This window comes from Mytilus trossulus, chromosome 10 (genome assembly GCF_036588685.1).
Source record: "Mytilus trossulus isolate FHL-02 chromosome 10, PNRI_Mtr1.1.1.hap1, whole genome shotgun sequence".
Classification (NCBI taxonomy): domain Eukaryota; kingdom Metazoa; phylum Mollusca; class Bivalvia; order Mytilida; family Mytilidae; genus Mytilus; species Mytilus trossulus.
Window position 1 is genome coordinate 22,667,792 of NC_086382.1, and position 15,587 is coordinate 22,683,378.

At 31.0% G+C, this 15,587-nt stretch overlaps 1 protein-coding gene across 1 annotated transcript; it reads right to left on the reverse strand.

The window, feature by feature from the left end:
• Positions 1-2,969: 2,969 nt before the first annotated feature.
• Positions 2,970-14,870, reverse strand: LOC134687071 (glutathione S-transferase P-like). Its single transcript, XM_063547041.1, has 7 exons — positions 14,835-14,870; positions 12,862-12,968; positions 11,409-11,499; positions 5,996-6,099; positions 5,520-5,576; positions 4,553-4,594; positions 2,970-3,858 (listed from the first exon to the last, which is right to left on the reverse strand). Exons 1-7 carry the CDS (start codon positions 14,863-14,865, stop codon positions 3,670-3,672), a joined length of 621 nt encoding a protein of 206 aa, XP_063403111.1. The 5' UTR covers positions 14,866-14,870; the 3' UTR covers positions 2,970-3,669.
• Between the last annotated feature and the right edge of the window lie 717 nt (positions 14,871-15,587).

A 15,587-nucleotide genomic window follows, 5' to 3' on the forward strand; every position in this document is an offset into this window, starting at 1 on the left:
AACAACATCTGATAAACAAATTTAATAATACTTTTAGATATTTGGATGATATTTTGGCTCTCAATAATGACGACTTCAGTATGTATATTAATGAAATGTATCCTGGTGAACTTACTTTAAATAAAGCTAATACTAACAATGACCACTGCCCTTTCCTCGATCTCGATATCTATATCACTAACGGAAAGCTGAATACTAAAATTTATGATAAAAGGGATGATTTTTCATTTCCTATCGTTAATAATCCGTTTTGAGATGGTGACGTTCTCTTGTCACCATCTTACGGTGTTTATATATCTCAACTTGTACGATTCGCTCGTGTATGTGACAATGTTTTAGATTTTAACGAGAGAAATTTATGTATTACTGAAAAATTATTACACCAGGGTTTTCGATATCACAAACTAGTCAAAACATTTACTAAATTTTATCATCGGTATAAAGACATCATTCGTAAATATAGCTCAACATGCAGACTTCTTATACGTTCAGGTATTTCACATCCAATTTTTTATGGAAATATTCTTTATAAAGCACAAAGGTGTCAGTATTCACCTCATAAACTTACAAAACCTTTGAATAGACTTATTAAGAAGGGATATAATTACGATACTGTTGTCAAGTCATTAAAGATTGCATATTTTGGCGTTAATATTTGCGTCGGAACTAAACACATTTATTCTTAAAACAGTTGTTGGCATGACACGGGTTATGTTCTTCTCATATATGCTATGATGGTATGATACTAAACCCCTAATGGGAAGGATTGTTCCTGATGTTCATATGATGAAATCATAATCTTTCAGTCAGTTTAATTGAAGTCTGGAGCTGGCATGTCAGTTAACGGCTAGTAGTCTGTTGTTATTTATGTATTATTGTCATTTTGTTTATTTTCTTTGGTTACATCTTCTGACATCAGACTCGGACTTCTCTTGAACTGAATTTTAATGTGCGTATTGTTATGCTTTTACTTTTCTACATTGGTTAGAGGTATAGGGGGAGGGTTGAGATCTCACAAACATGTTTAACCCCGCCGCATTTTTGCGCCTGTCCCAAGTCAGGAGGCTCTGGCCTTTGTTAGTCTTGTATTATTTTAATTTTAGTTTCTTGTGTACAATTTGGAAATTAGTATGGCGTTCATTATCACTGAACTAGTATATATTTGTTTAGGGGCCAGCTGAAGGACGCCTCCGGGTGCGGGAATTTCCCGCTACATTGAAGACCTTTTGGTGACCTTCTGCTGTTGTGTTTTTTTATTTGGTCGGGTTGTTGTCTCTTTGACACATTCCCAATTTCCATTCTCAATTTTATTAGTAAGAATTTCGCGGGAGTGATGCAAAACTTTTTCTTAAATATTAACATTGATATTTTATTCAAAAATTTAAGGGGGAAACATATTGGTTATATTTAAAAATTGAATGACTTTTGAAGATTTATAGAGGGCGTAAAAGCGTTGACCGAAGTACATTTTGTATTCAAAAATGTGTTCAAACTCGACGCTTTTACAACCCTAAAAATTTTTCAAATTTTTCAAAGATGTTCATTAAAATGTTGATTGATTGATTGTTGCTTTCAGTAACAAATATTTCATGAATGTTCATAATTTAATTTGATCATACTAGATTTAGATATCATTTTGATAGTGGGTTGTAACTATTTAAAATGTGCCACAATTTTTTTAAGTATTAATGAATGCTTAAAGATCTTAAATCGTAAAACTTAAAGTATGAAAATTGCTGACAATTGTCTTGTACACGAAATCTTACAACGATTTGTTAACCTTTGGAAGATGTTGAGATTTTTTTTTTAAATTACATCATTTAAGGTTTTTCCATTGGAACTCCGAAATATTTTAAAGTGTTAAAACTAGTATGCTGATCCTTAAAGGTAGTTTTGTTGGGTTTTTTTTTGTAGCCACATTATTACAATTTGTCTGCTACACTTTTAGTTTATATGCACTCATTATTATTATTTTTATTTTATATTTTTTTTGGGGGGATGATTTCCAGAGTCATGGTTTTGAGAATACTTAGTCTAGTCCTTGATAAATATTATTCCAGTTGCTGTAGATGAACAGGAAAATTAGAAATGTTTCAGTCCAACAATGCAAGTCGTCCATGAAACATTTTTCAAATTTATTTATTACTTCGATGTGATCAGTTATCAAAGTAAATGTTACCAGAACCTGCATATAGGATACATATCTCTTAGCTGATAGCATATTCCAAAACTTTCGTTTTGGTGCAGAAACTGCTTACCCTTCCAGAGCACAAGAATTTGACACCCATATTTTGTGGGGTATCTTTTGCTAAGGGACTAATATTTGAGGCTGTTTTCACTGAGCATGACAATCTCATATAACATTTCTGAGGCGGCTTAAGTCACTTTTAGAATGAGTGACTTCCAACCATATGTCGCCATTTTACAAGTTTTACAAATTGTGACTTAGATGGAGATTTGTCTAATAGGCACTCATACCACATCTTCTGATATCCATACCTGTATCATGGTAACAATCTTCTCAAACAGTCGGGTACCAGTCTTAAGTCTGGCTAAGGGGACATGACTTCCTGTTCCTGAATTTTATCTTTTGAACTCTTTCATTAAAAGTCCGGCTACGAGTGTTGGTCTATTACAAAGCAGATTTCATATTCCTTATCCTGATGCATGTACTATTTGCAACTGGCCACTGTTGGATGGGAACCAAGACTCTGTGTTGAAGACTAGTCTATACTTACACATATAAGTGTTTACTTTTTACACAAGAGTTGTCTCAATGGCACTCATACCACATCTTCTTATTTTAACTAAACACCAAACTGTCATCATCTATAACCATGACTATATAAAGCAAAGGTTAAACTGTTTTCTCATAGTTTTAAAGTTCACACCAAATACTCATTAGAGATCATAATGATAATCTCTTATTTTAAATATATAAACAAAGTTTGTTTAAAAAAACGTAAAAATCCAGATATCTCATAATTTTAATTCTGATGTTCTGAACAATACTGTATATCTCACTATGAATACAGTTAAATTAGATCTCTTTGTTCTGTGTGTTGAGTGTATTACAGTTAATTTAATTTTCTTAGTTAATTACATAGAAGTCTCCAATGGTCATGATGATTATATAGATATTCTGAATATTACCCCATGACTGCATGTACAATAAACATCCTCTGGTCAAAATATATCATACTGTGGATTCATTAATATTCGTTGGATACCAATTTTCGTGGATTTCGTGGGAACAGGGGATCCACGAATTTAAATGTTCAACGAAATACAAATTTTCTATAGGAAAGTAAGCAAAACTTTCCGAAACCACGAATTTAAATATCCACGAATATGCAAGTTTTCTTCAATCCACGAAAATTGGTACCCACGAAAATAAATGAATCCACAGTATATGATTTTTTGTTGAATATTATGAAGGCAAAAATATCTACCTTCATCAAGCTTCAAAAACTTTTAAAATTAAGTAAAAGGTCAACTACACATAGAAAATTAATCATTTTTTAATTTCTCTTTCACATGATTGCAGTATTCATCAATCATTATAATAGTTAATTTTTCTGGCCTCTACAAAATGCTGAAGAAAGTCTGCCATATACAAAGCCTGTTCTCCCAAACAAGTGGAATGTTCACAACTCCCTCTATAGGGATTTATTGTTTTCCATTGCCATTTACAGGCATATTTTTGAAGTGGTCAGTTTGTCGTCTTTTCTGGACTCCTGGTCTAGCTAACACTCGCTCATAGAAAGCTTTGACAGCTGGGAAAGCATCAAGACACCCAGGTGAGAGAATGACAAGTATGTCCAACAGATCAAATAAATTGTAGTCTACCCAGGATATCTGAAAGTAAGAAAAGTATCAGTATAGATATACAAAATATTAATCATCCAATTTTAGTATTAAGAAAATGTACAGTAAGATATGCATTTGTAAGATATTGCATAAATATAAAATCCCAGCAATACAATTGGTACTTAGTACTGTAAATTCAGTAGTTATTGCGTGCATAATTTTTTAAGATTTTGTCATTATAGACTAAAATGCTATTTCAATTTTTGCGATCTTGAGAACAATCCTTTAAATGTGAGTTTAAATTATTGCAATTATAACCCTCACATTTTTCACAATAATTTCTGATTTTACAGAAACACAAATGTTTTTTCTTCTTAAAAATATTAAATGTACCAGTAAGTTGAAGTTGGCAACGGTTATTCTTTTTTTGTGTGCTGTTTTTTCATATAACTTCTTTATTTCTAATTAAAGATTGACTGATTGGTTGGTGTTTAACGCCACCTTAAACACAACTGTGCTATTTAGTGGAGGTCATTTTTTATAGGCACATGAAGCAAGAATGCCAGAATATTGTTGGAAAAGTCACAATGCTAGCCAATTTAACTGCCCTATGCAGGATTTGAACTCACAACCTTAATGTTGACTGGCTTGTGATACAGTAGTTAGACTACTTATACCACTCAGCCACTAAGGCCCCCTTTATTTATAGACACTGTTTTCATGAGAGTGTATTTACACATACCTTTTCTCCAAGAATGTAACCCTTGGTTGGTTTTAGGAAATTCTGAAAAGAAATAATACCAGAAATGATTAATGAATTAAAGATTAACACCTCTTAAGAGCAATCTATGGTGTCACACAGAGTATATCATAGTTCAGGTTTACAAATACATGCTGGAATATGTTTACTGATTGAGTTATTGATTACTTAATGTTCAGTGACAAATATTTCATGCATATTCGTTACAAGAAAATATGTCAGAAGGATATATGCATATTTGAAGGACAGGAAAATGAAGCAGTTTTAAAAACTATGACATAAACTGACCAATGCATTTCTGCATATGATTATTTGAAAAGACAAAGATGTTGTAACCAAGGTAACACATTCATGATTATGGAGAACATCAGAAAACTGTTGAAACTCTATTCAGTAAATTGTAAACAGTATTTTCTTGTTAATGCAATATTTTGCTGCTCAAGAACTAAAAAAAGTTTTTCATTATGATGTTGAATATAAATCTTTTAAATGATTAATGTCTGGAAAATAGGAAAAACTGCACCTGGATTATCTGGTTGTTTTTGTTACCTAAACATCTAGTGACAACTGTTTTATTCAAGCACATGCAACTAATATCATAGTGTTTCCTGAACTATATTGCAAACCATTTGTTTCCAATTTTTAGGCCAAAATAATCTTATGCAAACAAAAAATCTGATCAAACTTAAATAATGATAATTCAGGCATACAGATATTGTATTATTTCTCTTTGATAGTTTGTCTAACAATTGTGGTTCTGTGAAAAATCCCATTGGCTTGTGTTTTTTCCTTGAAATTCGCTCTCCAATACATGTATCTTCCTGTATTTTCTAAAGGTAAAAATGACATGGTAAAGATTTACAGAAATTAACTTGTCACTAGCGAGACGGGTTTAACTGAATCACCTTGAATATAAATTACCTGCATTACACATGTTACAAGCACATACCTCAAATGGTTGTAATTTTTCAGGTAGTTCTTTAATGAATGGCTCTTTTCCTGCTTCCTACAATATACATATATAAATGTAAATACATTGTATATATACATGTATTATGCTAAAATAGCATATTGCACTCTAGAACCACCCGTCTACAATACATCAATTTTTGGTCAACCAGATTTTTGTTCAGATAAATTATTGAGCTTCTTCAACTGTTCTCTGATGAATTATGTGAAGTCTCTAGTTACATGTTTATTGCTATTTGCATCCAAGTCGTTCACTTCATGTTCAATCTGCTTTCCAAGTCTAAGACAACAGAATCTAGGAAATCACTGAGTCCGAGTCCGAAATGGGTTTGGTTTTTATAAACTGTTTTTTTCTTTTATCCAATTATTTTACAAGTGTTGTATTTTTCATGTACATTACATTTTTTGGTATTGAAGATGTACACACATCTCTTTTTATTGATAGGGTTTACTTACATAGTTTTGATAAATCATTCTAACGTAAGCTCCTCTGAGATCTTCTACAGCAGAATTCATCATGTCTAATATTGATGCCTGTTTAATGTCTGAACCATACAGATCTGAAAATGAAAAATACCATTAGTATTTCAATTTCAATAAAAGGACACGTAGGGAAATTCAGTTGGTGATTTCACGAGTCATAAATCAGAACATTCATACTTAAAATTACTTGCATTTATGCACCCTGTTTAACTCTGATTTATTTTTTAAGAGTGAATTACAACAGAATAGTCCAGTCAAACTAAGATTAAAGCTCAAACTAATTGCAAAAGAAAAAGTTTTAGTTCTAATCTATAGCAATATGCCCTTTATATACACAGAAAAAAGTCCCATATAATCTAACTTGAGGAAAACTCAAAATCAGCATTTTTAATTTCCTAAGGAAATTAACATTGGAAGGGGAGATAACTCTTGCAAAAATGAGTCTTTTTTGGTCAGTTTCTGGTTGTTTTTCTTCAAATTTAAGTTAAGTATGATACTTTAATAGGGTTATAAGTTTGTATTTGACTTAATCATATAATCTTCTGCTCATGAAATTTTCAAAACCGAAGTGTTATGGGTAGTTTTATTTTTTCATGCATTTTCCATTAAGGAAATTGCAAATTGAAATGAAGCTTTGCAATCATTTTGAAAAAATAATGTGAAAATTTGGTATTGTCATGATTGTTTATATCTGTATATTATACTTTTTCAGCAACTTACTTATCTAAAGAAACTTTAAACCACAAAAAGAAGAATACTTGCTTAATTAATTTTATTAAATTTGAGATTCTTTACCTTGACATGTTCAAAAATTAAATAAATGGTCAACTAATGAGTTATGAAATCTAGATTATAGCTTGATAACATATATGAAAACACCTTTAGAGTTGTTTGTTATACTCTAAAGACTGCTAAAAAATCAAGAAGCGGTACAGTTATAATTTTGTATCAATTTTTATTGATATTTCTGCCTTTTTTGCAAGGGTTATCTCCAAATTCAATGCAAAGCTCCATAGGAATTTTAAACGGTAATTTTTTAAGTCTTCCTCAAGTTAGATTTTATGGGACTTTTTTCTGAGTATATTTGGGATGCTAAGGATTAAAGGGAAACTTCGCAAAAAAATCAAAAATTGATATTATGTTCATTCTGTATAAAAATGCTCAAATTCATAGATATTAAAGTTTTATTCCGCTAGATAAGCGATCACCATCGATTTTAAATTTAGAGTATCAATTCTCCGAGATCCGCCATCTTGTCTTCTTTCCAGATGAATAAAAACGATATGTCTATAAACCACAAAGAAACAAAACTACAGTAACCGATGTAGTCCTAATTGCGTGTCGATATCTTGTCAATCGTACTGTTATTTAATCCGACTAACTAACTTGATACGGAAAATATTCTTACTTTTTTTTAAAATACCATGGTCTGTTGTTTTTAAACTGTTGATATTGGAAATAGGTGAAAAGTCAAAGTTGAAATCATAATTAAGTGTTCCGTGAAAATTGTTTTCGAAAATCTAATTTGTTCATAATTCTTTAAAGTAATAAACTTTTTTCAAATATATTTTGATCTTCCCTCATCTGATCACCAGCATGGCTAAAGGTATTACTTCCAAAGGTATTGTGAGGGGTGTGAGGTGACACGTCCAGGTATTCAAGCGATTTCCTGTCTGGCTTGCAAGTTCATGCATCGTTTCACTTCTGCAGGTATTGATCAGTGTACACGGCTGATAACTTTTAACTTTTCATTTTGAACTATTAGATGTATAATATACAGCTCTGTCTTACTTGTCATTACTAAACTCATACGCTTGTTTATAAATAACATTTCTGGTGTAAAGAATATAATTCATAAAAATATAAATAATACCCAAAAAATAAGATTTGATGAAATTAAAATCTATTTAAATATTTTTTCCAAGGGTGAATTTGGGAAAATGTAATATATAGTCATTGTCAATAGTGAAGGACAGATTGGAACAGACCAGAAATATTGATTTAAAAAAATGTACGCACTTGCCGACGATTCGTTTATACGACTGGATAGAAAGTTACGGAACAATAATAGCGCAATTCAAAATATATACGTGTATACATTGAACATAAGAAAAAAACATATATTTTGAATAAATAGGGGTAAAAGTGTTGTAAATAGACTAGTCCATGTATGCCAACAGTATGTAATCATCGAATGTCGATAGACTACAGTTGTATACCAAAAGAAGAAGAGAACCAATTTGATTTAAATACAGGTCGATGTATAACTTTTGCTTTGGTTCATTGAAGCTGTGGACCTAGGAAAATCACAGATTTATATTTCAATAAAATTGTTCTCAAACAAAGGAAGGAATTCGTCATCACAATTGTTATATATGCCACTGGACGAACACTAATTATCCCCAGGGGATGTGAATATTTTGCTGGGAAACTTTTGAGTATCAAAGTTTCAAATTAATTTAGGGATTTATTTTCTTTCTTGGTATTCAATAACAGAAAAAAGAATAAATTACTTGTTCGCTAAATAGGGGTATTCTTGTCAGATAAAAGAATTTTAGTTATATTTAAAAAATAGGGAAATATGACATTAAATTGGTTCTGTCTTTTTTTAAACATCGTTAAAACGATGTGTGTCTAAGGTGAACGCCACAAGAACCCTGTAATACTAGTACGAGAGTATAGCATGTAAACATTCCTTCTTAATAATATGGTTGTATTGGAAATCTTTTCATACAGATTGACAACTCATTGTCCGATATGCATGTAATATTTGCCACATGACGCCCATAGTTCTTTCTACCATTATCACATATTCTTTGATATTGCTGTAAACATCGATGGTTCACACCCAAACAAAATGGGAGTAATGAACCTTCAGAGCTTCTCCGTGTTATACACTTGTGAAATATATAGACGAAATTTCTGTATTGAAATGAATCTACATCTCACAAACAGGATTTTCAAATAACGATTTTGAGTAATCACCTTACAAACCAATATAAACGTATGGCAAGATATAACCATGAAGGAATTTAGTTTTTGTCAGATGCAAGAACTCATCACTATATCATAAACGTATACGTATATATATGCATACAGTTTCAAATATCAAGAACAAGCGGTCGATGTCGATAGTCTGTTTTCTAACTGTTCAGAGTTAGACATGTCACTTGTTCATTCTTGGAAGCCTTCATATTCCCCGTCTAACGATGGGAACTCTTTCTGATTGTGTTGACTATAAATGCTTGTATGGTAATTCTGTCTTTTATCTGTACCAGCGGTTGCATTTCCTCTCCTTTCCCAACAAACAAACGAACGACACGCCACTAGTCTGATTTCTCTGGAGCTCATCCTCAATGGCTCTTATACGTCAGGAAACTTACATGTATACTAATAATGATTGTTTCATGAACAACGATGTATGAACTAACTATTATAAATTCGTCAATATCTGTTATGCATGACTAAAATATAACTTTTATTACAACTACTGTATTACTTATTTGGATTAATGACGGCTATCATGTTCAACATTGCACAAATATTATCATAGAATTTTTAAAAAAATCCTCAAAAATTCTCAAAAGAAATAATGCCTTAGCTTAGATAATTGGTATTCTTTTCACAAAAAGTTCGTGTAAATGATTGTCAAATGAATTTAATTATGTAAGAATAAAATGTTAAGAAGAAACTAAAAAAAAATTATGCATGTTGTATGTTGTATTATTTGTCAATTAAAAACTTTAAAATTGCAATAGTTTTATTAGCATTTAAACACAGCCAGATTTGAATACAAGTTAAGAAATTCTGGTAAAGTCAATGATATCAAACAGATGTACAATGGTATATCAAATTGGGTAATATTGCATTTAGTTTTTATTTAAGATTAAAACTACTATTTTTTGCTTCATATTTGAATCTTTACGCCAATTGCGCTAAGAAAGTAATCAAAAATTGTTTCCTTTTATTTTTATACACTTTCGGAATTACGAATCAGAATTTTATTTTCAATTAATTTACACAATTTAATTATTGTATCTTTATTCTCATCGTGTATTAAATCTTAGTGTATTAACATCATGGCAGCATATACTCTTTCTAATCCTTTCTGTTTATCCTTTCCAAATAACAACATTTATACCTGTGTACGCGTGAACTCACACCTGCAGCTAAATAGCTACAAGGTAAACGAATTGACCTCAAGCCGAGAAATATACAGTGACCTTTACAAAATAATATACACACTCTGCTCACACATTAGTTGCATTGAAATGATTATCAAAACAATAACGGTAAATAGAATTGAAATATTTTCAGTTCAATATCAGTAAAAATGTTCAATAAATATTTTATGAAAAAAATCTCAACAATAATTAATTAAATTTATTCAAAAACATTTACTGGAGATAATTTTATAGGAGTTTAATTCAATCAATACAAAACGGTATATATATGCATATTCACTTTCGTTCATTCTTATATTGTGGTTAATAACTTCGACCATTCGTCAGCTGTGCGCTTTTAATTACGTATATTGTCGATAAGCTATAAGAGTTAAACAGATTTTATTTTTTCCCAGAATTCAATAAATCGGGCTAATACGTCACGACCCACTCGAGAATTCAACCAAAAAAGTTACAAATACTTGATTTTCTCCGTTATTAGAAGGAATATAAATTTAAAACTTTGCAAATGTGTTTTTTATGTTAAGATGAACATGATTAGATGATAAGTAAAAAATCGCGGAATTTTCCTTTAAAGCTTAAAAATCTTCTCTTGCAATTACTTTCGGGTAAGGGTCAAATTTATGCTAGATTGACTGGACTAGAACCACCTAATAAATAAACAGTTCAAATAAAAATATAAAGGTGATTGATCCAGTCAACCGACCACAATTTCAATGTAAACTACCATAACTAAAAACTTTAACTTGATACAAAATATACATGAAAGATTGACCAGAAAATGAGTTGTCTCTCTGATTCATTTATGTGGGGTATAAAAACATAATGCCCCTACACTACATTTAGGGTAAGACACAAAAACAGTATGCTCTCTTTAATAATTGCTAAGATGGAGCATAAAAACCTTAATGCCCTGTATCTTCTACCATTTGCAGGCATCAAAACTTGTACAAATAAGGTTCCTTTGTTAGTCTTGTATTATTTTAATTTTAGTTTCTTGTGTACAGTTTGGAAATTAGTATGGCGTTCATTATCACTGAACTAGTATATATTTGTTTAGGGGCCAGCTGAAAGACACCTCCAGGAGCGGGAATTTCTCGCTACATTGAAGACCTGTTGGTGACCGTCTGCTGTTGTTTTTTTCTATGGTGGGGTTGTTGTCTCTTTGACACATTCCCCATTTCCATTCTCAATTTTATTACCATATTTCCTGCCAAGATATGCCAGTATAGCATTAGACTGCACCAGTTGGAAACCATCATCGTCTGTGTAACATGGACACTGTCCAAATTGCTGAAATCAGATACACCCTGAATTAGAAAAATTATTCAAACCACACAATAATTCATTCTTGCAGAGGTTTTTTTCAAAACTCAAGTTTGATTGCTTTGATTAACCAACCATAAATTGAAACCTGACACTAAATCATTTTTTTATTTAATATAGGATTTTGCTATATTTTTGTGTAAATGAACTTTATCTTATTCTTTATAGAAAAATGAAATAAAAAAATGGGGTCACATTTCATTTACGCTCACAATCTGTCTTCTTAAGAAGCAGAACATGTTTGTAAAAGTACTTTTTTCTGTTGAACTGATAGGAGAAAAAGAGGTAGTATCAAAATAAAAAAAGAACAAGTTAGAGAAATCGCTAAAATTTTACAATTATTTGTTTTATGCAGCTTATTCGAAATCAACAATAAAATTATAGGTCACCTATGAGTTTAAAAAGATATTTCAATTTTTAAGGCAAAAAATGGCATTTTTGCACCAAAGGGATATAATTTGTAGCTTTTTTAATGATATCTACATTTTAAAAGTCACCTGGGGCCAACAGGCAATGATTTTTTTGGATTGATTTTTGTACCATATGATAAAGTAACAACTACTAAAGGTAATTAAGGTTTATGTTCCCTTCTGTAGCTTCATTTTTTTCTGAAAATCTTATACCAGCCATCCTCCTTAACATTTTTAATCGGGCTTTTATTTGCAGATTGTATGATCAAAAGATGCAACTAAAAAGATATTTTAATTAAACTGGATTACTAAACATGCTAAAGTAATTATCAAGACCAATCATATGATAGAGAGAGGAAATTTCCTACATTAAAGAAATAGACCAATAGTGTGTCTGGTGTACATAATCATAAGCCTGGTATCTTTTATAATGAGTTTATTTTTAATATACGGAATTATTTAAACTAAGATATGCATATAATGGCCCCTATTGGGATCTACGCTAAACATACATTTGTACTGTTGTAGATTGTATGTCCTTCAAATGCACAAATAAGGAAATGTATAATGTATTCTATAAGCGAACACTTGGACTAAAGATTTAAATCAAGCATATTCATCTCTAGTTTTTTGTTGGGGTGTAGGTTGCTCATTTTTCAGTTTAATGTGTAGAGTATTAAGATTGAAGAAAAAAAAATTAAACAAAAAATGGTCCTTTAATTTGTTTATACAGCATGCAGTGGCGGATCAAGAGGGGGGGGGGGGGGTTCCGGGGGTTGGAACCCCGCTTTTTTTAACTGATTAATGCATTTGAATGGGGACATATAGTTGGAGCCCCCTCTTTTAAAATGGCTGGATCCGCCCTGGCATGTACAAAAACATATTTTAAAAAGTCAAGTGTCATTTTTGTTATGCTTACCATCTTTGGTTTCCAGTTTTCTACCCAATTTTCTCTGGGTCCTGCATTTACTTCTTCATATTTTATGTTTTGATCAGTCAACAATGTGCGCATAGCTTCAGCTCGGCCTATAAACAAAATATTAAAATTTGATAAATGATATTGTAGATCAAATTATCAATATTACCTGAGAACTACAATCTTAACCATCAATTTTGCATAAAAATGTTTGAGTAAGAAGGAAAAGAAAGCAGAAATCAGTTAATGAAGTACAATGTAATTACATGTATAAAATTAAAAGAATTGAAAGTATTCTTAAATGATACAGTATTAAACTACAAAAACAAGTCTAGACATATGATTTTAGAGGACACAATACAGTTTAACTATAGACAGAGCTTACATATAAATGATAAACAGTAAGTGATCTAGATTTTTGTAAGAGGAGACCCACTAACTACCTAAATGGGGGGCCAGTCATGCTTTAGTGATTCCCAATAGTAAATCCCCCCTCTGAATTTGCTTCTGCTCAAGTCTAGTCTAAAATAATTCAGAGAAAAAAAACATTTGAGTGTCATCTGGGAACAGTATATCTAGTCTCTAAAAGACTTTTGAGAAAAGAAGACATATTAATATAGGTGTGAATAGAAGAAAATTCCTTTTATTCTTGTAATGCCAATCTTTTTGTCGTACATGACCTCTAAACCCAGCAATTGACTTTTACGTCTTATCACAATCTGGACACTGATAACAGGGTGTGTTCAGTTGGCTAGGCTGACATGGTGTTGTTATTGCAATCTTAAGACTTTTTGGCAGGTAAAGGTTCAAACTCTTCATCTGAAAAACTCAGCAGTGTCAGACTCTGTTTAGCATTCTAGTAAACCATCAAAGTCCATATCATCAGACCGAGAAGAGAAGTTCTCTTTCTTCTTCTTCTGTGGGTTTTTGGAAAGTTTGCTATAGCTTGCTATAGCAATAAACTTTCTTAAGGCATCGGCCTAACCGGAAAAGAGGCAGACCATCAGACCAAGATAAGAAGTTCTCCTTGTCCTACATGGTTAGCAAATGAATGATTTGGATTTACAAACTTCATTCTCATGTTGTGGGCTTGTGTGTATTTTGTTATGAATGTTGAGGAATCATGATCAAAGCAAGTTTTCTCGGTCGGCTTGGGTTGTTTTTCATCATTTTTAATTAGGATGATAATTGTTTTAATTGCGTTAATCAAATCTTTTGATCCGCAATCAAATTCGAAATTACATTTTAATCAGCTAAAAAGCAGTTTAATAAAAACAATTATTCATATTGGAACCTTAAGTTTAATGAGGACTTGTATAAACAAGTAATTTTGTAATTATTTCACTATGCTTCCTTATTTAAAAGAATTATCCAAGGCTTTCTATTTTAATATGGAAACTAAAATAAATCATTTAAGAACAAAAAAAGCTATTTTCTCAAGATAAAACGATTTTCTAGAAGAGGTTTGTTTTTATTTTAAATTAAAAAAAAACGTGTTCAAAAACTTTTTATTTATTTAATTTTGAAAAGAGAAGACGATTATAACAATAATTTGCCGTTTTTAATCCAATATTTCTCTTTTTTATTATATTGTATATTTATAATAGTGATTCATTATATTCCTATTTCAATGAATGAAGAAAAACAAGTTTCCAAACCAATAGTTTTTGAGCTTTTTCGAATAGGAAATGTAGAGAATTTATACCATGTCCGTTTCCGTATCGTGTCATTTATTATTAACTTCACGACAAGGAAATCGGCGATAATTAGGTAGTGTCAAGTCCCGTTAATATTTATGTTCCTGTGTACATGTAGAATATCATAAAACCAAAAAAAACATTAATTTGAGTGGAGTTAAGGCTTAAAAAAACAACAAAAAGATATGAACATACACTAGAATGAGAAAATCAATTGTTATTTTAATAACCTTAATATTTAAAAAAGGAAACCATAGTTAAATAATTATATATACCTACCTCTAACTGGAAAGTATACTAGAGTTGGCATCTTTGATAGTTATTGTGTATCTGAAATGTAAAGAGATACATGTATACAACATGAATTATTTGTTGTAAGCTATGTCCAGATTATTACATTGTATATAGAAATATTCTTATATCCTAGTAAAAGTAGTGAACAGAAGGATACAACTAGATGGAGCAAGGAAGTAAGTCAGTTTCCACTTTATTTTTTTCATGCCAAAAAGTATTTTTGAAAAGTTTTGGAGATTTTTTAGGGGGTGGGGTCAATTGCCAACTTTGACCTCTTCAAACCTCCTTTCACCTTAGTTTTACATTCATTTTATTAAGATGCTTCTTTTTAATAAAAAAATCAGTTCCATTTATATTATAAACATGATAAATGGTTTATAAAATATTATGATCATAATGAAGATCTGGATTTTGGATTTTCTTAAAGGAGAGTGGGGGAGGGTCCTTCAACTTGTACATGTGTTCATTGGGGTTTTGAGCCTTTTTCTCTATTCTTAATAAAATTTGCTTATGACATACATGTACATACATGTATACTGAGCGATGATCAGTGATCCACTCATTTTTTTATGCACCCCCCTTTTTTTAAAGAACAAAATAATCCGAGATTTAATTCATTCGGCTTGAGAAGGCATCTTTCAATATTTGCAACTTTACAACGCTTCATAATTTCTAAATAGGAGAAAGTGACAATATCTTAATAATATCTCGTCCTTTCGCAAAACATTAGTCAATAAA

Bases quoted from the DNA above. Each gene is read 5' to 3' on its own strand.
- LOC134687071 (XM_063547041.1), bottom strand. From the start codon at position 14,865: ATGCCAACTCTAGTATACTTTCCAGTTAGAG. The intron at 5,577-5,995 runs GTAAGTAAACCC...TGTATATTGTAG, and splicing joins GAATGATTTATCAAAACTAT to GAAGCAGGAAAAGAGCCATT. The intron at 3,859-4,552 runs GTATGTGTAAAT...TCTTACTTTCAG, and splicing joins GTTACATTCTTGGAGAAAAG to ATATCCTGGGTAGACTACAA.